The 24,683-nt window shown below is 40.9% G+C and overlaps 1 protein-coding gene across 1 annotated transcript in view; it reads right to left on the minus strand.

Moving 5' to 3' along the window:
* The window catches only part of LOC102798071 (RNA polymerase II elongation factor ELL-like), a 36,449-nt gene extending 12,266 nt beyond the window's left edge, over positions 1-24,183 (minus strand). Inside the window, exons 1-3 of the mRNA XM_006779844.2 lie at positions 24,040-24,183; positions 23,446-23,493; positions 1,072-1,199 (exon numbers count right to left, since the gene is read on the minus strand). Of these exons, the coding sequence (XP_006779907.2) occupies positions 1,072-1,199; positions 23,446-23,493; positions 24,040-24,177 (314 nt within the window). The 5' untranslated portion in view covers positions 24,178-24,183. The remainder of the gene's footprint in view (positions 1-1,071; positions 1,200-23,445; positions 23,494-24,039) is intronic.
* Between the last annotated feature and the right edge of the window lie 500 nt (positions 24,184-24,683).

Raw genomic sequence — 24,683 nt, forward strand, 5'->3', positions numbered from 1 at the left:
CACATCTGGAAGCTCAAAAGTGTACTTTGCAAAATTCTCCAGAAATGATGCACAAGCAATACGCAATCCTTCTTCATAACCATTTGCACACTGGAAGTGGGTAGTGGTGTACTTCTTTGTTTGCATTTTCTTCTGCATTCTGAACATTTTTGGGCTGCAACCTTCAGACAATACGTGGATGCCAGTAGCCATGTATGCAGGCAACCAGTTACCAGACTGAAGGGGGCTGAAAATGTGGATTCAGCAAAAAAACAGTATTATAAATCTCCTTCTAGACTGAATCTGAGGCTAGCCTTCACCCAACCAGCCTAAATTGTTGATGCAATGCAAGATGGATCTTGGTTTAAACATTTTTGCAATCCTTTATTTTTCTTTTAGTTTCTTGTTCTTAGCTGATAAGGGGGTTAAAGGTTCGATAAGTTGTCCTTACAGAGAAGCTCTTTTGCACACTTTTGCTGTAATAAGTGATTATTTGAGTTGTTGCCTTCATATCAACCCAAAGCAGTCTGATCATTCTCCTCTGACCTCTGGCATCAACAAGTATTTTCATCCAGAGAATTGCCACTCTCTGTATATTTTATTTTTCTGACCAGTCTCTGTAAATCCTAAAGATAGTTGTGCTCAAATCAGCTTTCTTCCCCATTCTGGTGGTCTGTTTGAACTTCAGTTTACATGCCTAAATGTACTGAGCTGTTGCCATGTGATTGGCTAGTTTGTGTGTACATCTATTTGGTCTTAATAAGTGATAATAACCAACATAAATGTTAGCAGCATATTTTAAGTCTGCAGGTGTTTCACTGGGGTTGTGTGTGTGTGTGTTCTGGCAAATTCGGTCAGGCATATTAAGCGAGAACTTTTGGCTGTGCTTATCCAGAGAAGAATAGCCAAGTTTGAAGCTTTAACAAAGAGTTCTCTTTTTTTTTTAATTGAAAATATTTGCCAAAATTTTTTGCTGATTAATGTAACGGGGAAAAGAGATTTTTGATTAGTCTTCCATGGTGCTCAAAGTTGGAACTTGATTCAGTGGCGATAATAGTACTCGACTTGTGAAAATAAGTTTCGGATTCATACCTCGACACATACTGATGGATGCAGTCAAAGCTGGCCTGTGGCTGGTCTTTGCTGTCGCTGGACAAGTAAAAGGAAAAGACACGGAGGGCAGAAGGAGACTCTGAAGTGGGAGCTGGGATCTTGATGTACTGTGGAGAAAACAGAGGAAAAGATTTTTATTTTAGCAGATGCAAATAATAATAAAGTCGAATGAATGACCAAGTTGCATAAGCGTGTTAAACGCACCCACAAAACGATAATAAATGTATTCCAGGTTTTCCTGCCCGCTGATTTTGTCCTTAAAACAGCTTATGTAAATATTGTGTGAGCGCATTACCACCCGAAGTAAAAGAATGGTTTTATTGTTTCATTTGACTGCCAGCTAGTTGCTTTAACTTATCATTTTCCTAAGAGATTAGGCGTTTTTGATCATATTTCAAACTGTCAACTCATTGCAGGGAAAAGCAATTATCTACTCAGCACAATTTTAGGCAAGCTGATGCCAGATGCATTTAAGCCAAGAACACAGGACCATCCAAAGTCAAGGTTTCTGCAAACACCATAAATCAGTGAAGTTTTTATTTTCACAACACAATGCCACAGAAATAAGACTAAGTAACATGCACAATAATGCATAATACCACCAAAGGGAATTTACTTTATTTCATCAACAATTTTACCCAACAGGATGTTAAATGGACAAAAAGCAGACTGAGACTTCTTTTAAACTTCCAGTGGGGTTATTAATATGCAACCAGGGGCCTTTATCACTTGAATCAGTAAATTTATAGCAAGTTTTTGCTAATTTGTTTGGTTTGTGTGCAAAAGTGACCCCCCCAAAAAAACCAAAAAAAACCCCCCAAAAACCTATACTGTGCACTGACTGCCCAGCACAGCAGAGCAGACACATGCAGATAGCATGGTTTCTACAGGAAAGGGAACAACGGTGAAGTTCACCACGAGGGGGAGGAAGATAAATAAAAACATTAAAAATAGCACACAGAAATTGGTGCTTTGTGTATTTTGACTTCTATCTTCTGTGCGACAGGGGCTAAGCTAAAACCTCCAAAGGGAGGCGCCCAGGAGACATCCTAACCAGATCACAGAACCACCTCAACTGGCTCCTTTCCTTTTTAGCAGTAGGATGTGGTTCTGTGTAGAACCTACGGACAACCAACGTACTGCCACATGGTGATCTTGAGGAAAAGGTTCCTTTATCTTGTTCCACCACCACAACACAAATTAGAATTTCAGTTATTCACTGTAGAGCTTACATTAAACTCAAACATTCAGTGACTGAAATTGGAAACATGACAGTACGCAAAATCCCTTTGGGGTCAGGAAGAGCACCTGACGTTAAAAAAATTAATTAAAATAACAATATTTGTTGCTACCTGCTGTGGTGACCCCTTATGCAAATAAAGGAGTGGCTCAAAGTAAGGCGGGGCAAGTTTATTTATATAGCACAATTCAACAGCGAGGTGATTCAAAGTGCTTAGTTTCTACATTACGTTACACACAATGATAAGTCATTAAAACAATTAAAATTCAAACTGGAAGTAACAGCTCTCGCTGCTTTGAACACCCCATATTAAATTGGCAAAAATGGCGCAAAATTTAGCAAAATCAACATGGTGGACTTCCTGTTGGATCTGGAACGCAAGTCGTTTTTTTACTGAACTTTACTGAATTTTATTGATATTTTGTAGGTGTTGCTATGGTTCTATTTACAGATTTCTTTCCTCAAGCATGTGTAGCTCTTCAAAAATGCAATTCATTTTTATAAACAACAAACAGAGCAATTTCATTAGCACCTTCATACCGTTTGTTCCCCCCTAAAAATCACACTCATGTGTGCACAGTAGTGTCTGATCCATACCGCACACAGGTTGGAAAACGCATACTGAAACCAGGCGACATGTCAAAGTCTGTTAGAGAAGAAATCTGCCAACGCAGTGTGATGATTATCTCTGGGGTAAAATGTGGGAGATGATTAAAAACAAAAAAAACAAAAACACTACAGTTGCTTGAGAACAAACGCTTGGACTATGACAAATGAGCTGTGGTGAAATACTGCATTAAAATTACAAGGTTTACACACCTTTTAGAAATAACACAAACATTACTGGCTTCATTTTTTTGTTTTGTTTTTGGAGCATTTCAACACAGTCTCACATGTACAATGAATCACACACACACAGTTTCTCTCAGAGGTTTTAGACACTTTGTACTGCTCTGTAACTTTAAATAAATCTCCTTGGGTAAGCAGTGTTTTTAAGAGTCCGCTCCACTGAGGCGTCCATGAGATCTCCTGGCAGACTCAGTGGAGCGCAGCAGAGCCAAGGCTGCAACCTCCAGGGCAGACCAATGCATGTGAGTGTACACACACACACACACACACACACACACACACACACACACACACACACACACACACACACATAATAACAGATTTGGAAAAGGGAGCATGAGAAAAAAGTTAGGATCAACGTTGATTTGACCACAGAAAAAGATGTAATTGTAGGTCTGTGAGCAATATCCTGAAATATTTACTTTAATTTATGGGAAATTTGTAGAAGCGTTTGTTTTTTGTTTTTTTTTGAGGGGGAATATGAGTGAGTAAAGGCCACTTCATCAGCTACAGGAAATACAGTGACTGAGTTGAGTCTCAGAGTTCAGAAGACATCCACATTGTCATCGCAGTCTCCTAACAGTGGCCAGGGGGCATCAGCAGTTTCATATCGGCCCATTCTTCATGCTGCTGGCAGCTGTGGCGTCCTTTTGGGTTGGGAAGCAGCTTAAAGTGCAGATATCACGGGGGATTTCCTCTGCTTTCTCCTTTTCTGTCCCCTCACTACATGACTCTGGTTTCATTCAGAACACAATGTGCAGTCCCTGCTCAGATTTTTCCAGCTCCAAGTGTGGACGTGACACAGATGCTCGGGCTTGGGCATTAGCACTGAACTGTACAAACACATACCACAGAATGTAGTTTCTAAGTTACTTAAGCTGAATATAGTGTAAATAAAGAATCAGACTCTAAAATAGAACTTATGATTGGTATGCATGCCCTGTTAGGAATTACTTTGTCTTCATTAGGTATATATTTACATTTAAATGGCAGCAATTACACAACTTTAGGAGCCAAAAATGATTATGCTGGTTTAAAATCCCTCAGTTTTCCATTAAACTCACATTCTCACATCTCTGCCTTTATTCACACTTTTGCACTTTGCACATGTTCAAATGCTCATTAATGCAAATATCCAAGCAGCTAATCACATGGCAGCATCTCAATGCATTTAAGGTCAAAGTTCAAAATATTAAGAACCATTTATTTATCCCAATTAATGGATGATCAAATTGTTTGTTTTGAACAATTGCCACACTTTGTAAAAGCAGCAACTTATTTTTGGCAATTCTGACATTTTTAAACCAGTTTCTTGCTTTTCCCCCACCACTATTTGATATTAACCCTTTAAAGCCAGTCGGAGCGGGCACGCTCTGTGTTGCGCAACTATTTTTAAATCCCGGTAGCACTGCAACCACGTAAGCTAGCGCAATAATTTTTTTTTTTGCATATGAAACCGGAGGAGTTGTACTTACATCTTATGCCATCAGCTTGTCCTAGGTCACGGTTTCCTTCCACATATAGTTTTGCAAAAACTGCATAAAAAACACTTCCAGCAACAAAAAACATAATATTCCAGAAACACGCTTTGCCATCCGATCAGCTGTTTGTAACACTTTCTACGTCCATCAGCGCGAACAATCGCATGTCCGCCATGACCTGCCCGAAACCGGAAGTGACATAATTTGCGGAAATGTAGTTTTTTTTCCCTTTTTTCCCCTGTTTTTTACCATCTGGGCTTTATGAGCCTATACTGGTGTTATGTTTGACTTTATGACTTTGTGTCGTTTCTGGGATGCTTAGGACTCATATTGCACTGCTGGAAATAGTTTATTTTGATGCATATGCAGTTTCTTTTTGCAAATTTGCATTATAATATTTATTTTTGTTTTTCCTGCAGTATATAAAAATTGGTGTATTTCAAAAATAAAACTACGAAGACGCTTAAAATAAATTTCCTGTGGTGGGAAACTATTTTGTGCCACTTTTTTGTATTTACAGTTTTGAGGGATAAGCCTCTTAAATAGAAATATGTGTTAAAAAAAACAAAAACGATTAAATTTCTTTGTAGTTTATTGCACTTTTTTGCAATTTATGTAATTACTATGCATTTAATGCAGACATATTATTAAAATTTGGGCTATAATGGTTGTATTGATGTATATGCATACTTGAAATAAAAATATAATATAAGCTCTGGCGGACTTGCTTCTGTGGTAGGTCTTAAAGGGTTAACTGCTCATGTGTTTAATTTAAAGCTTCGATTAGCTCAACAAAAGATCAACTCCTTTATGTTTCACCTGGGTGGAAAATAGTTTCTATTGCTTGCCCCCTCTAAATACAGAGATACAAATGTTGAGTGCATTTTGGATAAATTAGCAAGTATAATATGGTCTCATGTGAAGAGCTGAAGGTGAGGAATTGATGATGATACATTGTTTATATATCAGTTTTTAAAAATCAAAAGTCTTTACATATCTAGAATAAAGACATCATATGCTATGTTTTACGTGTGTGCCACTTTAAAGAAACAACAAGAGCCTCATAGGCTATTAAACTGAACAAAACTAATACTGTTATAGGGAATTCTGATCTACTCTCATTCAGCTGTGTGGCCCATTACCTCTGTGTATTTGCCTTTAAGTCACCTCAGATGTTTTGCAAGTGTGCAACAAAGAACAGACGTTGGGTCTCTTTTCTTATCAGCCTGCTGCACATGTCTCTACTTGCAGGCTTTCATCACAGGAATTTATACAACCTATATTTAGCTTAACTCGGATGGGACAGAGCAGTTTACATGTAGCTACACAGGTGGATCTCAGTTCCTGAAGAAGTTGTGTTTTTAATTCAGCCTTTGCTGAACTGCGTAATGTTTTTCTGAGATAGTCCTGCAAGACCAAAAGCCCCCCACCATAAGACATTTCTGTTAATGATTCATAAGGCGATGATGATTTTCTTCAAAGCAAAAAAACAAAACGAAACAGAACAGCAATAAAGTTTAAAGTCTTGCAAGTTAAACAACCACATTAGGCACACAAATAAAAAGGCTGATTTACATACAGATGTCACTGCAATCACTAAAGCTTAGTGCATCTGTCAGTCCAAATCATTTTACACCTACAGCTTATTTCACGCAACAACCACTTAAGCTGCAAAACCAGAGAAGCAGCCATTAAATAAGAGCTCATGTTTCATCTGAAAAAGCAGAGAAACAGTCTGAGACAAGCAAGGGAAAAAAATCTATTAGTTGATCGAACAGAAAAGCACTCATAAACTGTTTTGAGAAATATAATTATTATATTTACATCTAAAAGTAAAATCACAATTACAAAAAAGTAACTGAACAAACAAACAAACTGTGCTGCCCAGTAAGACTCAGAGCACACTAGATTATTATAGTGTATTATAGTGTGTTGGGGACCCTGACCTGTCTCATCATGATCCACTCATGATCCACTTATGTATATTGTTTATTTCTTCTTTTGTCGCTCATATATTGTGTGTTTTACATTGCTGTGCTTGAGAGACACCGTCGACCAGAACCAAAATCCTACTATGTGTTTGCACATATATTTGACCAATAAATGCGATTCTGATTCTCTGCATCACCTCCTGCAACTCTAGTTCGAGACTTCTGGATAACATCTGGATGTGGATAACATCTATTCTATCTATTACACACGATAGCTAAACATTAGTCAAACAAATACAAACATTAGTAATTCTGATACTGTCAATCTGATATCTGTACTTTTTTGTCACTCTTAACATGAAAAAGTAAAATTGTATTATTGGTATTAAAGTCTTAAATTAAACCTTCAGAGGTACTCTGTTAGCGTGCTAACAAGCTTAACTAAACTTAAGAACACAGAAAATACTATGCTAAATATTAGCACACGTAACAGGGAATTTATACTTGTGTTAAAGGGGCGATCGTGGCTCAAGAGTTGGGAGTTCGCCTTGTAATCGGAAGGTTGCCAGTTTGAGCCCCGGCTCGGACAGTCTCGGTCGTTGTGTCCTTGGGCAAGACACTTCACCTACCGCCTACTGGTGTTGGCCAGAAGGGCCGATGGCGCAATATGGCAGCCTCGCTTCTGTCAGTCTGCCCCAGGGCAGCTGTGGCTACAACTGTAGCTTGCCTCCACCAGTGTGTGAATGTGAGAGTGAATGGGTGGATGACTGGACGTGTAAAGCGCTTTGGGGTCCCTAGGCGGGACTAGTAAAAAGCGCTATACAAATACAGGCCATTTACCATTTAAATGTATGACTTTGGTAATTCGTAACCAGAAACACTACAACATAACTTATGCCGTAACCTGATGTGCACCTCCCTGGAAATGTAACTACACATAGAGTTAACGCAGCTCAGAGCTGTTTTGATTGGCCTGTTCAGTACTGTCTAATACTCCTGTGCAGCTACTTGTTCACTGCAGGTTTTGGATTTAATCAGTGACAAAATAATCATCATAGCTTCAATATAATAACTCACTGCTGTCAGCAAATTTCTAGAGGGAGATGCAAAAACTTTCAGAATGGATGTGAGATAATGTACGAAGGAGTCGAAAACCCAGAGGGACAAATGATTGCCTGAATATTCTTTGAAAATTCAAAATGCTAACCACAACAAAGAGACGCATTCAAAGATGGAAAAAGTCCCCACGTTTTAATTGTATGTGGGTGGCACCACATATGAAACATCGGGACACTGCCAGAAGATAATTAACATATAAAACACCACGTAAAAGCATCAAAGCTGGTAATAGGGTTGGCCATTCATGAAAGTTAGGTTGAAGCCTCTACAACGATTCAGCGCATAAGTCTAAGTCAGTCATAAGCCCGTACCTTACTGAGCTGCTAGTGTTGACTGAAGAAGACAATGAAGAAGTCAATAAGGAAAAAAAGAAACCAACATCCCACAAAGAGGAAAGGGTTTAAAGTCTGCCTCCAATGGGCCACTGACTGGGAAAAAAATGGATCTCCCTGTTGGAGCTTAGTCGGGGGGAGTTCTTTTTTTCTCCCTGTCTTTTCTCATGTGGTGCATTTTCCATTGTTGTTCAGTTCCGGGTCGCTGCTCGTGCAGCTGACCGGCCAGCTACCTAGCCTGACCTGTCTCCCCAATGTGATGTTTGTGTAGTGTATGTACGGTTGGCAAGGTCAGTCTTTTAATTGCCCCTTGGGGATAAATAAAGTCTTCTGAATCTGAATCTGAGCTTTTACTTGGCAAATAAATAAATGCATTTATTTTTGCTTATATGTTGTGTTATTATGAGACACGTTTACATTTCTAAACATTGGCCCCACCCACGAGCTCCAGCTTAACAGCAAACCATTATGTCATAGATCCTACAGTTGTAGAGTCAAAGCCCCCAACTCAAGGAAACCTCTGATCAACTGTCCTTCAGACGGCATTACACAGCAGATATCTGTCAGCTTAGAGACCAATGTAACCTTGGATTCACCAAGAAAACAAGGCGCAAACATCGTTCTGCTAATTGTGTTAGTTCATAACACATTTTGTTTGTTCGTAATTTAATCTCCTGACTCTTAAAAGCCCATATATGCAAATGACATAATGAAATAATGAAGTATTTAAAGTCATAAAGTTAAAGTACCACTCTGTGAATACATAGCCCTCACTGCAGGAGGGGAGACCAGATCACCTCCTCGCTAATTAGCACACAAAACCCCTGAACGACCAATTTAAGCTACTTTCTTGACCTGTGGAGAACATTCTCCAACCCACTGCGATCTGCATATTCAACCTGAAACTCAACCACTCACCTTCAGATACATCACAACATCCTGATCAGTGCCTCAACTACAGTGGGGCAAAAAAGTATTTAGTCAGCCACCGATTGTGCAAGTTCCCCCACTTAAAATGATGACAGAGGTCAGTAATTTGCACCAGAGGTACACTTCAACTGTGAGAGACAGAATGTGAAAAAAAAATCCATGAATTCACATGGTAGGATTTGTAAAGAATTTATTCGTAAATCAGGGTGGAAAATAAGTATTTGGTCAATAACAAAAATACAACTCAATACTTTGTAACATAACCTTTGTTGGCAATAACAGAGGTCAAACGTTTACTATAGGTCTTTACCAGGTTTGCACACACAGTAGCTGGTATTTTGGCCCATTCCTCCATGCAGATCTTCTCAAGAGCAGTGATGTTTTGGGGCTGTCGCCGAGCAACACGGACTTTCAACTCCCGCCACAGATTTTCTATGGGGTTGAGGTCTGGAGACTGGCTAGGCCACTCCAGGACTTTCAAATGCTTCTTACGGAGCCACTCCTTTGTTGCCCGGGTGGTGTGTTTTGGATCATTGTCATGTTGGAAGACCCAGCCTCGTTTCATCTTCAAAGTTCTCACTGATGGAAGGAGGTTTTGGCTCAAAATCTCACGATACTTGGCCCCATTCATTCTGTCCTTAACACGGATCAGTCGTCCTGTCCCCTTGGCAGAAAAACAGCCCCATAGCATGATGTTTCCACCCCCATGCTTCACAGTAGGTATGGTGTTCTTGGGATGCAACTCAGTATTCTTCTTCCTCCAAACACGACGAGTTGAGTTTATACCAAAAAGTTCTACTTTGGTTTCATCTGACCACATGACATTCTCCCAATCCTCTGCTGTATCATCCATGTGCTCTCTGGCAAACTTCAGACGGGCCTGGACATGCACTGGCTTCAGCAGCGGAACACGTCTGGCACTGCGGGATTTGATTCCCTGCCGTTGTAGTGTGTTACTGATGGTGACCTTTGTTACTTTGGTCCCAGCTCTCTGCAGGTCATTCACCAGGTCCCCCCGTGTGGTTCTGGGATCTTTGCTCACCGTTCTCATGATCATTTTGACCCCACGGGATGAGATCTTGCGTGGAGCCACAGATCGAGGGAGATTATCAGTGGTCTTGTATGTCTTCCATTTTCTGATGATTGCTCCCACAGTTGATTTTTTCACACCAAGCTGCTTGCCTATTGTAGATTCACTCTTCCCAGTCTGGTGCAGGTCTACAATTCTTTTCCTGGTGTCCTTCGAAAGCTCTTTGGTCTTGGCCATGGCGGAGTTTGGAGTCTGACTGGTTGAGGCTGTGGACAGGTGTCTTTTATACAGATGATGAGGTCAAACAGGTGCCATTCATACAGGTAACGAGTGGGGGACAGAAAAGCTTCTTACAGAAGATGTTATAGGTCTGTGAGAGCCAGGGATTTTCCTTGTTTGAGGTGACCAAATACTTATTTTCCACCCTGATTTACGAATAAATTCTTTACAAATCCTACCATGTGAATTCATGGATTTGTTTTTCACATTCTGTCTCTCACAGTTGAAGTGTACCTCTGGTGCAAATTACTGACCTCTGTCATCATTTTAAGTGGGGGAACTTGCACAATCGGTGGCTGACTAAATACTTTTTTGCCCCACTGTAACTGGTACGCAAGTTACTTCTGAAAACCTGATCATCTGATAACCTGATGCAAATTAATTGCTCGTTTCTAACAAAAATACAAAAACAACTTTTACCAGCGTAGTTACCGGCTACTCCCAAGTGATGCTCAGCTTGTCTCTCTTTCCGGTTTGGTTGACTCCTCCATATCCATCATTAAGTTTTACTGTGCTGATGTTTGTGTTTGACTGAAGCTTGAATTAGAGTTCTGCAGGAAATCAAAGTCGTATCTTATGAGATAACCAGAAACCGCGCCTTGCAGGAAGACCCCTCCTCACCCCACACTGCAACTTTCCATGCCATTCAAGCTGTATCGACCTGACGCATAGTTACATTTCTCGAGAGGTGCGTGGAAGGTTTTGGTGTAGGATTGACTTAGAATATTATTTAATAGTACTGCACAACTGGTTGTGAACAGTTTTGACTCCAGTTTCTCTACAACAGTGGTGTCCAAACCCAGGCCTCATGGCTGGTGTCCTGCAGGTTTTAGATGTGCCCCTGATCCATCACAGCTGATTTAAATGGCTAAATTACCTCCTTAACATGTCTTGAATTTCTCCAGAGGCCTGGTAATGAACTAATCATTTTGATTCAGGTGTGTTGACCCAGGGTGAGATCTAAAACCTGCAGGACACCGGCCCTGGCCTGGAGTTGGCCAAGCCTGCTCTACAAAATAATCTAACATTCCTGAGTCTTGCTCCATCCATCCACCTTCTTCCACTTATTCAATTCAGAGTCACGCTGGAGCCCATTCAAGTTGTCACAGGACGGAAGGCGGACTGTTCCCTACAGGTTGCCACTCTATCTCAGGCCCAACACATAAAGACATCCATTCACACTCACATTCACACCTTTTGGCCAGTTTAGAATCACCTAATATGCATGTCTATGGACTTTGGGAGGAAGTTGGAGCACCTGGAGAGAACATGCAAACAGCGCACAGAAAGCCCCAAAGTGGATTCAAGCCCAGGGCCCTCTCGCTGCGAGGTGACAGTCCTAAACACCCGGAACTAAATTTGTAGTTTTGCTATTTTAATATATTTTATCAACAGAAAACATTTTCTGTCCTATTGCATAATAAAAACTCAAAGTAAACACAGAAACATGGTGCTCATGTGAGTTAGACGGTGATGCTTGATTTGAATATGACTTCCAGTGTAATCTGACTTTCACGTGAAGCCTGATAAGCATTCATGGGTGATATGTGACAGCGGGAAGGTGACTAAGCACCACACTTCACAGGACAGAAGAAATTATACTGGTGGTATTTTTTTAAAAAAAAACTAAAAATCTGCACATTAAGTTTTCTTTTTTTAGCAGCATATGTTTTTGTCAGCTTACAGCTGAGTTCACACATCAAACTTTGCAAAAGTAAGGCACTTCTAGGTGAAAATTAGAAGTCTGTAATTGCCAAGAGCATCCACTTTTTATACAAGGCTGCCGCTTCTTCAGTCAGGAGTTCATTACAGGATGTTTTCACAGTAACTTTCAATAATTTATGGACTGTTGTGCTGCGTGCCGTCACAAGACTACAGCTGTCACAGATGCCCCGTCACGCAGTGCACGTAGGAGCAGTAGCTGGCCGCTCCACAGGCAGACATCTAGATCCCCACCGTCCAAACTACAACAATCACTCTTGTTCCCAGCCACTGGGGCCCATGCCAAAGCCAAGCTCTTGAGAGACAAACACTGCAAATCAAACCCAGAGAGGCGCTCGAACAAAAGGACTGGGCACTTTAAGAGTTCAACTGACCATGAATAATGAAATATTTATTGTCTTCCTTTGAAGTGAAATATTCAAAGAATCTGTGGGGTTGCTTCTGATCTTTGTGCTTTTTAAATGAGGCAAAAAGAAAACCAGATTAACCAAACAGGGCACAAGTAATCAGGACGGTTAGGTATTCTACAAATATTAACAAGGGTCTCCTCTTAAGAAATTGTTGTAATAAAAATTGCTTTGAAAGAGACTTCTGACCTCAGTAATGCTCGGTGACCCCAGAGGCCACAAGGCAAAGAGGCAAAGCAAGCAGAGCCTGAATCTGACAAATGTTTCTGTTTTCCCAAATCGAGGGATAACAGAACTCATCATTCTTTTTTATTGTAAGATAGACAGTTGGGCAGCCTTGTTCCAGTTTCTGCCTTTTCACTAATTCCCCCACCATCAAATATTATGCCTCTCCTAAATCGGGTCTGTGGTACAAAGTCCAAATGTCTGTCTGTGTCTCATCATTGTCATAGGTTTCACCATTCGTTTCCTTTGAGCTTTTTTCTTTCATTGGTGTTCTTCAATTGTTAACGATTTGAAATGTGATCAGGTTAAAATGGTTATAAAAGGTGCCATTTCCCAACTAAAATGTGCAAGCTCATAGGAAAGAGACATCAGTCAATCAAACAAATCTAAATCTGCCTAATTAAATAAAGACACCTGTGTGATCACACCAGCCCATCAAATAAGAAACCCAACGCTGCCACGCAGTGATAAATGAGCACCGAGTTTAACTGCAGTGTTCACTTTAATGTAATTTTCCGGATCTCAGTTTCTGCACCAAGAGTAGGTCACTCCCTTTATTGCTCACACAAATCCATTCCCTCAGGCCTCCAACAGTTTTAATCATGATCTTTCCATATTTATCATGTTACATATTAGGCTGAATAAATGAGCAGACATTTAAACTTTCACCCCCTTGGACTGTGTAAGGGAACGCAGCAGTAGTTTAAGGCTTGGGAAATCTATACTTGGATTTCTCTCGGTTTCTTGAATGTTGAGCTGAATGCCACATCTGTGCAAACAAACGAGAAAAAAAAAATAGAAGTACATATTTTATGTTTACACAAAAATTTTGCATTTGTACACCTACATACAAGCTGCAACTTGTTGCTGAAGAGTATTGTGCTACTCACTATCCCATTATAATCTATAATGCCACTTCATGTACAGATGATCAAATCCTGGCAAGAATTAAATTTGTTTAATGAGTTTTAGGACAAAATACTGTCAGATAATGAGACAGCAGTTGTATTTTCAGGTTCATGTGACGGGAAACAAACAAGGAGAATGAAGAGAGACATCTTGCACGTAGCACACAGCAGGAAATAATCCACTTCAAAAGCATTCAAGCTACATGCTTCGTGTGGTTTAAGCCACAGGCAGTATAAAAGATGTACGTGGCCACCGTGATGGCACTCACTGGTTTTGTACTACGGATTTTCAAGTCTCCGTTATTTGAAACGAAGCGTGGAGGGCAAACGCCAACATCGGCAAGCTTGGTTAAAAAACCGCATTCGCAAACTGCAGCACAATCCAGTGAGCACAACAGTCCAACAGCTGGGTGTAACATACAGATAGATATCTGCTAATTACTGTGGAAAACAAGACTGAAAATACCCCCCCACTACAATTTAATACACTAAAACTGAAGCGCAAAGCTTTTGCCTGGTCTCTACTATCAAACAAGTCATTAGTCATAAAAATCCATTAACCCCCCCCCCCCCCCCCCCCCACCTAGAGTAATCTATAGAGGCTAAAGCTGTTCCTTAAACTTGGGATGTAAACATGCCTTTTAACGCTGTACAGTCGGGCTTTTTCAGCCTGTGGGGTTCGACTAACTTTTGAAGCCAGACCTGCCACATAACAGCAAGCTGACATAGCAGGTGAACTACGGTGGTGTTGTGACGCAGTTCTGATTTATTTTAAATTAAATGTTGTTAACCCAACCCTACATACTCCAAGAGCCCTTTACCTCAGAAAGTATTCATAGTAGGATGGCTGCAGTCACCCGTGCTATCCTTACACGTGTTTCACTGGACGTTAAAGGGTGGGAGGGAACTGGCAGGTTAAGGTCTATTTATTCATCTAATCAGACTTTTGCATTGTTGCATACAGATGATGAGTAATGTCTAGAAAAGTTCACGGCTTCAGTGCATGTGTAACTATAGTCTAAGCACATCATAATGACTGGGTTAGGTGCGACTGACAGACTGTTTCACCAATGACGGACACGTGAGCAGGATTTATGGCTCTGTGCGCTGTCTGGCTCGGTCCAGTTTACAGATTCAGACTTGCTTGATCACTAAAGCATCCATGCAATCTTTTTTTTGTTTAATTCTTAAAAAAAAAAAAAACCCTATCAATAACTCTTACCCACCATAGTTAGGTATACAACGAGCTACACCCTAATTTTCTTCAAAATGAGTTATCCTTCGAGGTTGATCCCACCTAACGCAGTAAATACACTGTACTTCAGCTGAAGGCAAACAATAGTTTATGAGTAACTACCCCTGCCTCCACAATGCCAGCTTTTTATTTTTCCCCACACCGTCTGTTTCTGAGTTTTAGACCACAGCTGAGAGATAACGCTGCCATAAATTGCATGACTTGGAAGCTCAGAAGTGTGTGGGCAGATCTTTGAAAAGTGGCTGTCTTTACATACTGCTCCAAGAGCAGTATGAGTGCAAATGTACATCCTCACAAGTCCACATTTGCAAGATTTCAAACCTCAAAAACAAGCTGATGCACCAGGGACACTGACAATGTTTGCAGACATTGGACAGCTTCTTTCCAGCATATCTAAACATTGAATCTTAGTTTGTAAAGCTTGCACAATCTTGCAAAACCTCCATTTTAATTAGACAGAGTTTCAAAACTGAACAACTTTCATCCCAGACAAAGCCACTCACTTGCACACACAAGATTTTTAATTTCTACCTGAAAAATAGTCCCCATGCAACCCACAGCTGTTCCCGAAGGAAAAGAACCAGCTGCTGGGTTTTTGACAGAGTAAAAGTTGAGTCTGTCAGCCTCTGTGGTGACTGTATCTTAATGAGCCACAGTTCACTCTCTACTGTCATAAATGTCTCCACACGTTGAAGGTGCAGGACGGGAAAGGCTCATTTTCCTGGCTTTATCAAACTATAAAGTCGATTGAACAAAAACTGTGAGAGACTGCTGTCGGTGCACAGGGCTTATGTTTCCTGCTAGCTTTTGGTTGAATGTGGGGTCTGGGTGTAGATCTCATGCAGGCTATTGTTTCCACATCCTCTGCAGCCTGAGTAATGGCCTTCTGAAAACAGGCCGTCTTTTGTCCTGGCCTCCCCGGCTCCAGAGTGAGATGCCATGGCACTGCTTCCCTTTCTGGTTGATAGGAGGAGGAGAAGGTGGAGGAGGGAGTGAAACCTGTCGCCACCACTACTGTCTGTTATCAGCAGGAGGCAAGTCACTCTGAACTGGCTGCTAATGCAAACTGTGCATGTGTGTGTCTGTGCTAATCCAGCATGAGCAAAGAGGCTCAGCTCCAGCTCGTCTCACCGGGGCGTAATCAGCATTACTGCCACTCATAAGAGTGAAGGGGGAGAAAGGCCAAAGTGTAGCTATCAGCCAAACATCTCCACTACTGGTTTAAAGACAGACACACACACACACACACGCTCAGACAGCCAGCCAACCACCACCCTCATCCTCACCACACTTCAGTAAACACTACTTCTCATCATCTCATCGCAAACAAAAGGGCCGAATCGTTCCCAGGGCCACAAGTTGACACATGCCATTTAAGACAAGTCCCCTCCACAATGGAGGACAGAGATACAAAACACAATGTGTGTCTGTGTTTCAGGCTGCTTGGAGGAGAGGGGGCAGGGGGTGGCAGAGCCAAAGAGGAGAAACATACAAAGAGAGAAACCAGTGATTTTGAGTGTTTTTAATGCAGGCGTGCGTTTATGATCCCACAGTCAATCAGTCAATGCTTGGAGCTATACTGTGTCTTCTCTCTTGCTGAGTTCCACATGCCGACACTGCGTGATTAATGTGGCTGCCATGAGTGGGAGACAGTGCATGTAATCAAGCCCCAGCCTGTAATCACCCTCCATTCCTTTTCATTTGCAGTTTCACAGAGGGGCAGAGCTGCTGCCAGACCTGCAAGCTCCAGCACTGGGGCGGAAGAGGCCGATATGAAGGAAAAGGAGGAAGTGGTGCTGCGCCACAAGAATCCCTCGAGGTTTCTCCCCCCTCTAATGCCAAGAACGATACATCTCTGGCAGGTGCCCGAGGGCCAGACTGCCAACTTCAACAAATTGTGGGTCACTGTTCCTGACAAAATGTCACTCCTTCCACCCTCCAAACTAAGCAGGATCCTCCCCTGAAGGGTATGTTACCCAACGTACCATGATGCACGTGTGCAGGGGCGGGGGGAGACAAGTGGCCCTTTACACCTCATTAACTTGTGTGTGAAGTTTTCACATAAGGGAATTAGACAGGAAACGGGAATAGCAAACCAAAATGTGCTCTGTATCTCCGAGCTGCTTGATTGGACAGAGGACGCTTTTCCAGAGCTAATGAATCTCAGAGGAACGCATGCATTTTTTTATCAAAATAAAACAAAACAAAAAAACCTCACCAACACATGAATAATCTGGTCAGCACATAAGAATATTCACAAGAAAGAGCACTGATTTCCCCCCCTCAGAAGACAGCATTTTCTAAACATGCTGAAGGAGGTGTGCAGTCATTTTTCTTGAGAGGCCTGGTATTTTGTTGTTGTGGGTGTTTAGATTTCATATGCATTTTGTATATCTTGTATTTTATGTTGTATTTGTTGCATTTAAAAAAAATATGCTTTAAGTTGGCATGGGTGCTAGCTTGGACAGATGATGTACTACAAAGCAAGCTCAAGGCAGCCAGACTTCATTCATCTCAGCTCACTTTAACTAAACTTAAAAGCTCAGTCAGATAACTGGTATCACAACGGTGGTAATCGACTTTCTCTGTTAACTCAGACTTTCTGCTTCAGGCTCTGGACATGCTCACATTAAAAGGTGCGCCTGGCACATTATTTGATTCCCCACCCAAGACGACAGCTACACATCGACCTTTGGATTTAAAAATTAATGTAGTCAGTCAGGTTACTCAGGGTGATCATCCTAATAAATTAGATATCCAAACCACTTTAATATGTCGTCAGATCAAAGGGAAATTTTATTGCTTAAATAGGTATCATTGGTGATAAATAGCCATAAACGTAACTGAACATTTTTCTAATCTAAGATCTGTTAGCTTAGATTAGAAAACTCAAACTTCATGTCAGATTAGAAACTGCTTTAAAATAAGATATACACCAAAAATCTACTTTCGGTTGCTTTAGTCGCCAGCAGGTTGCCTCAGTGTGTTTTCCTGAATAAGTTGTTAGTTCTAAGCTCCCAGATGGAATTTGGTTCTGGAATTGGATCTGGAACAACCCAAGATGGTGCCAATGAACGTAAACTGTAGTAAAACTGCAAAATTTTTCATCTTTACTGCAACTATTATGGATTTGTGACGTGCTAAATAAGCTATCCACAGAGGACTGACCGGGCTCTGTCGATGCATGTGCTGCAGCTGTGTTTTTAAGCACAAAAAACAAGTATTGTGATTTACTGCTGGTGATACCTGAATATCCTGCAAACTTCCCAACCTGCCTGCAAACAGTCACCAACTACTTGCTCAACATTAGTAAAACTTGAAAAAGTGGAATGGTTCTTCGATTCTGGTTTGTGTTGGGAAACTGCAGAATCCTGCTCGTGACCAAAAAAATGGCAAGGAGATTCTCAGTACAGCACTTTGTAGCCAATTTCACCTACCAACTCAGAAAAAACTCCAGCAACCGCTCACCGATTGGTTGAGGAATACTCACGTTTCAATAGAAACCTGTGGTTGCTAGAGGTCATTACCGATTAGTCTACAGACACGTGTGACTGAGGCTTACAGCTTAAAAGCTTCATGCTATGAACATTTTTCCTTCCCCAGAGAATTTATACAGAACTTTAAACACACTGTAAATAAAAGAATTATGAAAAGTTCAGATTAGGGCTGGACAAAATTATACCGCTCATGGTAATACCGGTACAATGTTAGGCAACGATAAGAAAATAAAATATCACAATAGAATATGGGTAAAACGCGCATGCGCAGTGCCTTTGTTTTCATGCGCACATGACCGAAAAGCAACATAAACAGTGAAGCTGCAGGATGAACGCTAACTTTGTCCCACTCGATAAAAGTTAATGTGAAGGTTCCTGATGGTTAGGGACAAATGCAATCTCATGGCAGGATGCTGTAAACGGACCAAACTTCAGTCAGGAGAACAACTGAGATAATCCATCCACAATATGAGGTTAGTCATTAATATACTGCAACAACATGGGAATAGAGCAGCTGTGATAGAATACAGCATTAATGAATCAATGGTACAGAAGTGGAGGAAGCAAGAAGAATGAGTTGAATAAAGTTTGATTTATCTGACTGCTTTGTTTCGCTTAATGTGCCTTGTAATCCTGTGCACCTTATGGTCCGAAAAATACGTATTTGACTTTTTTTTATTTGGCACACTGCAGTTTATTGTTGCAAGGCACCTCTTTTTAACTTTAGTGGATATTATACATGATTATGCTCAGGATATGTCAGCCCATTTCTACTGGAAATGTCTTTTGGTTAAAGTTTCAGCAAGGAATTTGCATTTGCACTGTTAAATTTTTATATAGCTTTAATGCACATAAAAAACAGCTGCTTGTTTAAGTGAAAATAAATAGATGGGTTTTTTTTGCGCTAGTAAAGTTGTGGAGTTGTATTTTGTATTTCATCTCGCATCAATTATATTGTCAGTTATATCGTTATCGCAAATTTTCAAATCTATATCGTGATAAATATTTTTGGCCATATCGCCCTGCTCTAGTTTCGATGTTAGATTTTAGACCAAAACTCTGCTCCAGACCACGTTATGTGTTCAGCACAAGTTAACACAGAGATTGACCCACGTAAAAAGAAAGACACCTTCATAAATTTAAGCTCGCTAACACATTAATTTTGTTTCGTAGTACAACCCCTCTAATCTCCCTTGTAAAATACCCCTCAACCACGTTTCCTGTTTAAATAAAGGCATATCAATAAATATGATGCTTGTTTCTACTGTAGGGGAGAAAAAATAGAATCAGTGCCTTTTAAAAATATACTTTCTCAACGCTGGCACATACTGATTAAGCAAAAAACAAAAAAAACCCCAAAACATAATATATGCAACACATACAATACAGTACAGTATTGTATAATGTGTAAATTTATATGCATAATTTATAAAATGCCTGACAGATTTTCCCATGCTTAGTTGCAGTGGTTTGCAACTTCATCATATCGCAAGATGACTTTTTTGGGGAGAACACATACTTTTAAGTGCCTTTGTGGCACCTGTTTAGATAATCCACATACAGTACACAGTAATGATGTGACAGAAGTACCATCAATGTTTTTTATATTTTGGTCATGGTTAAATAACTAAATGGTTAAGATGAAAGCTGTTTGCTGTGTTACTCTCCACTCCATTAGATCCACAGCAGGGAAGTTTTTATCACGCTGGGCACAAACAAACCCTCGGGGCAGGCCACAACACATCTGGACCGACTGTAACACATTAGTCTGAAAAACCTGATTCATTTTGGGTGATCCAGGCAGGGTGACAACACACCGCCTGCATTCCCCCGCTCATTGTTATTCAAATCAGAGGAGACGGCACACAATCAGAGGGGACTCTCGGGAACTCAGCATAGGCAGGCTAAACACACGCACAGACACACACTTGTGGAAAAATAAGTGCCAAAATCCTCTCCTTTCATTCACTCCGGCAAAAGAAACAAACAAACACACGGCACACACGCAGATGGACCTTAAGGGATCGACGCTGGTCCTGCCAGGCTAACGACTGCAGCACACCGGGCACAGGGGGGCAGGACAGGAAAGAGGAGGTCAGATATGAATAAATCATGTCTGTAGACCACACAAGGGATAAACAATCACACCAACCCAAATCAAAAACATCCTGCCAACACCCAGGCCAGAGCAAGCAGAAAAAAATTATATCACACATATTAACGCGTGCATACATGTGCCATTCACTGCATCACTAAAACACGCTTTAACACAGAAGGTGTGATCTCTCTGCTCAATTACTGGCACACACAGAAAAAGTAGGACTCCCAACTTGTAATGGGACGGGAAAATTAGCAGGTCAGAGTTCATGTCATTAACCTAGCTATTACTTCAGCAAAAGTGTGCCACTGACACACACGCGTATATCCCCACATTTATCAACGTCTGAGCCAGGCAGACAGGGAGAGCTAATGCAAACTGAAGTCATGATGCCTCACGCTGTAATCAAGAGCGTTACTGCTCCTGTAATTACCTCTAAACATTCATTTCGCTTATAAATCTGTGCCGTATATTTGGGAGGAGTGCCAGATTCTCTCCGATCCCTGAGCCGTCACAGTGACAGAGGCGCAGATGAACTGTCAGGGGAAAAAAAAATAATGTCTCACTCAGATCTCCCGATATGACAGAGTATTCAACACATTCCTTACATTAAAAGGAGCTCGGTTTAACTTTCAGAAAATCACTGTTAATGACAGTCATGGCTGTTAAGTCAACTATAGTCAGCATTTTGTTGCACATCATGTCTGAGTTTATGTCAACAGCAATGAGACACACATAAGTCTCTCCTAAACTGCTTTGTTGTAACTAATGCAGCAACCAGAGACCAGTGCATACCCAAGCATTAGTATAATGAGAGCAAAGCTGATTTGAACAAAACAAAGCTACCAGTGCTGGATGCAGGATAATTAGCAAAGTTATGGATATTTGCGATTTGGATTTTTTTATGAGTAACACCTGTCTAACGCTTGAAATTGCTTGTCTAAGCACTTTGTAAAGTATGTTCTTAAGCTGCTATAAATGTATATTAAAAATAATAACAGTACAATAACAACAATAGTAATATTAATGACAATAGCAAAGACTACAAGTAGTAGTATTACTAATAGTAATCACCAGTCTGTAAAAGTCTTGAGCCACCCCTCAATTCTGTATATTTTGCTTCTAAGGAGCCAGACTTTCTCACAATTTTTGCTGTTGAGCAATAGTTCTCCAGCCTTTCTTTGTGAAACTGTCTGATTTTTCACTCATTTTAAGTCCAGTCCTTGTATCTTTTCAGAAGAATATTTTTCATTGTATTATTTTTGGTTTGGTAATCCACTTAACACTGCCCTGTGAATCACGTAACTTATGCACTTAAGGGATGAAAAGTGTCTGCACACAACAGACAACTTAGCAAAGAACCAATCCTAAACTTTATCTTTAGGCAGCGTTAATAGCCATTGTTAAGAGTTAGTAGAAACCTTGGCATCTCTCGTCATGATGTGCAGTGTGTCCTTGAAAAATCTGAGGTAACTGCACAAGTAGCAAGAAAAGACTGCGTTGTAGAATAAAGGTGGTCATACCAAACACTGACTCTAAAACTCTGCATTTTGCGTTTGTATTTTCATGTACGTTTCCACATATTTAAATAGATGAAAGCACCTATTTCCAATTTTCCTCACAAAATAAACAGAAATTAGGGGTGGCTTAAGCCTTTTGCACAGTACTCCATCACTACCAACACGCCACCTTGTTGAGCAAAACTTCCATATAAAGTCAGTTGCCATTTCCCTCGTGCACGGAGCACGGGACAAACCCAAATTAATGAAACTCACTTTTCACGCACAACAGCTTCTCTATTAAAAAATAATAATAATAATAAAAATAAATAAAACAGGGAATCCAACTATCATCTTCGGTTGTATTCTAACTGCAGGCATTTCTCAGCACGCCATCAGCTTTGGATTTGCAGCATTCGTTTTCTAAATTACTGCCATACGTACTCGTATCATTGCCTTGTCTAATGGGAGTTGCAGTCAATACAGAGCACAACACAAACAACAACAGGAACCGACTGACCGCTTCTTTACCTCCAGCTCTTGCAAAGAGGTACCGACATGACGATCAATCCTCTGTGACAGCTCGAGTCAGGTCAGAAGCAGGTTAGAAAAATCCTGGACTAGTTACAAAAACTACAGGCACCACACCTTACTGTCAGAAAAGTAAAAGATTGTTTTCACTACTCTTAAACTAACAAAAAAAACCCCACACATACACAAATTAGAAGCAGCAAACGTTCCACCACTATTCACATTTACAGGTTTTACAGGTTACCCATACCCTGCCTCCCCCCACTCCCTCATAAAGCTCAGGACCACTCAGCTCATCTTGTCATGACAGGAAAGGGGGGGGGGGGGGGGGGTCAACTCTTTCCAACCAGCCTGTGCAATTAGCATTGCCTGAAAAGAAACTATTCCCCAAGGACACAGCTGCTCCCGACTTGAGTCAAAACACGCATACTTCAGGCTGCTTACTGCAGATTATAGCTGAATTTCACGAGCCAAAGAAAGCTGCTAATGCACTGCTGTCCTGATGTTTCTGCGCAGCGACACACATGCAGCATTAACTTGCATTTTTACAAAGTAGAAACAAGGTGCACAGGGCTAATTTGTATCTATTAATGCTCCTCATTTGACTCATAATAACTCCTTTCCACACTGTTGACTCTGGCTCTGTCAGTGTAGTGCGCACTTCTCCCTCCCCTCCTTCTTCCCCCAGCGCTGACCCAACAAAGCCTCTCCACAGCCTGACCCAGTAACCTGCATGCCTCCTATCTGCTGGAGGAGACCAGCTATAAGCTCCCATCTGAGCGCTCCGAGGGTGGCAGCATGGTGGAGAGTGTGAGTCAGAAGGAGACAACAGCTCGGCAGCAGAATTTAAGGAGCAATTTGCTCCTGTTTTAAGAAATGTTGCTGTTTTATTCATTTAAAGAACAACAATGCAGGCTTTTTGAATTTAGTTAACAAATAAATGGGGTTGAAATCCCAGAAGCATAAAAATACAGTTATGTGCACATGTGAAAACAAACAAATAAATATGATCACACTTACCCCTTGGCTCCCTTTGAAACATATTGATGGCTCACTTGATAAAGACCCCTAATGAGAAAGAAGAAAATGAGGCTATTGTAGTTGCATATAGGCGTCTTCAGAGAATTATGCAACTGAATTAGTGCAGTAAATATAATTTATCTTACATTTAAACAGATTAAAGCACAAGTTACACAATCAATAAAGCCTGTGCGCTGTTAATGATCTCCACTGGAGCCAATTATGACACAAACTAGGCTACTTGTCAATTAGATAACTATGCAGAGTGCTGCCTCTCTGCTTTACTTTGAAGCAGCACCAGGAAGGCTTCCCAGCAAACAGCTGAGGGGCTCGTCTTTCCTGACAATCACTGGGTTTAGTTCTGGTATGTTACCCAGCCACGAAGCCAACTGATTCAGTTAGAAGTAACTGTACTGGCCGGAGCCACAACCTCAACACACACTAAATTAAAAGCGCGAGCTAAATAAACGAAGAAAAACAATTTAAGAATAATTAGGTAGTGGAAATTTTTTAGAAAGAAGATAAAAGAGAAACTTTGACGCATGAATTCACACCCAAACACACAAAAAGAAAACAAACAAACCACAAAGGTACCTTGAGGTTCTGGTACGCCTCCAGCGCTCTGATAGCCGTGTCCGTGAGCTTGACATGGTACAGCGTCCTGTTGGGGCTGTTTTTGTTGTTTTTTCCACAGGAGAGCCCGTACTGGTGCTCCTGCCTCAGAGAAGCCATCGCTGGCTTTTCTCGCTGCTGTGCAATTAAAGCTGCTTTCCTCTCTCGGCTCAGCGCTCTCCCCGCCGCGTCACGCCGAGGGCGGGGCCTCGCTCGGTGACAATAGCGCCGTGAACTGATGGCTCCGAGCGGTGGCGATACACAGGCTGAATGTGCAAAACTAAACGCTTAATAATTAAATAAAAGCTTAGGGAAAAACGATAATTACCCATTTTACATATGAAGGAAAAAAATGCATGCATGTAAGCAGTGTTGTCAGACTTTTTTGTTGTTTTATTCTGGTTCGTAAAACTATCAATGCCATTTTTAAAGCGTTCTGAGATAAGATGTATTTAAGACAGATAGATTAAATAAAATAGCAACAAAAATAACAAGACAAAGTAACTCAATTATCTGAAATGTAACAAAAGAAGTGAAATAAAAATAAATAACAGAGCTGGAGAGCTTCTTTTGGCTGCTTTCTTTAGGGATCACTAGGAGGTCATCTGCCTCCATCTCACCCTTTC

The sequence above is a fragment of the Neolamprologus brichardi genome, chromosome 1, assembly GCF_056152115.1.
Source record: "Neolamprologus brichardi isolate AB-2024 chromosome 1, ASM5615211v1, whole genome shotgun sequence".
Classification (NCBI taxonomy): domain Eukaryota; kingdom Metazoa; phylum Chordata; class Actinopteri; order Cichliformes; family Cichlidae; genus Neolamprologus; species Neolamprologus brichardi.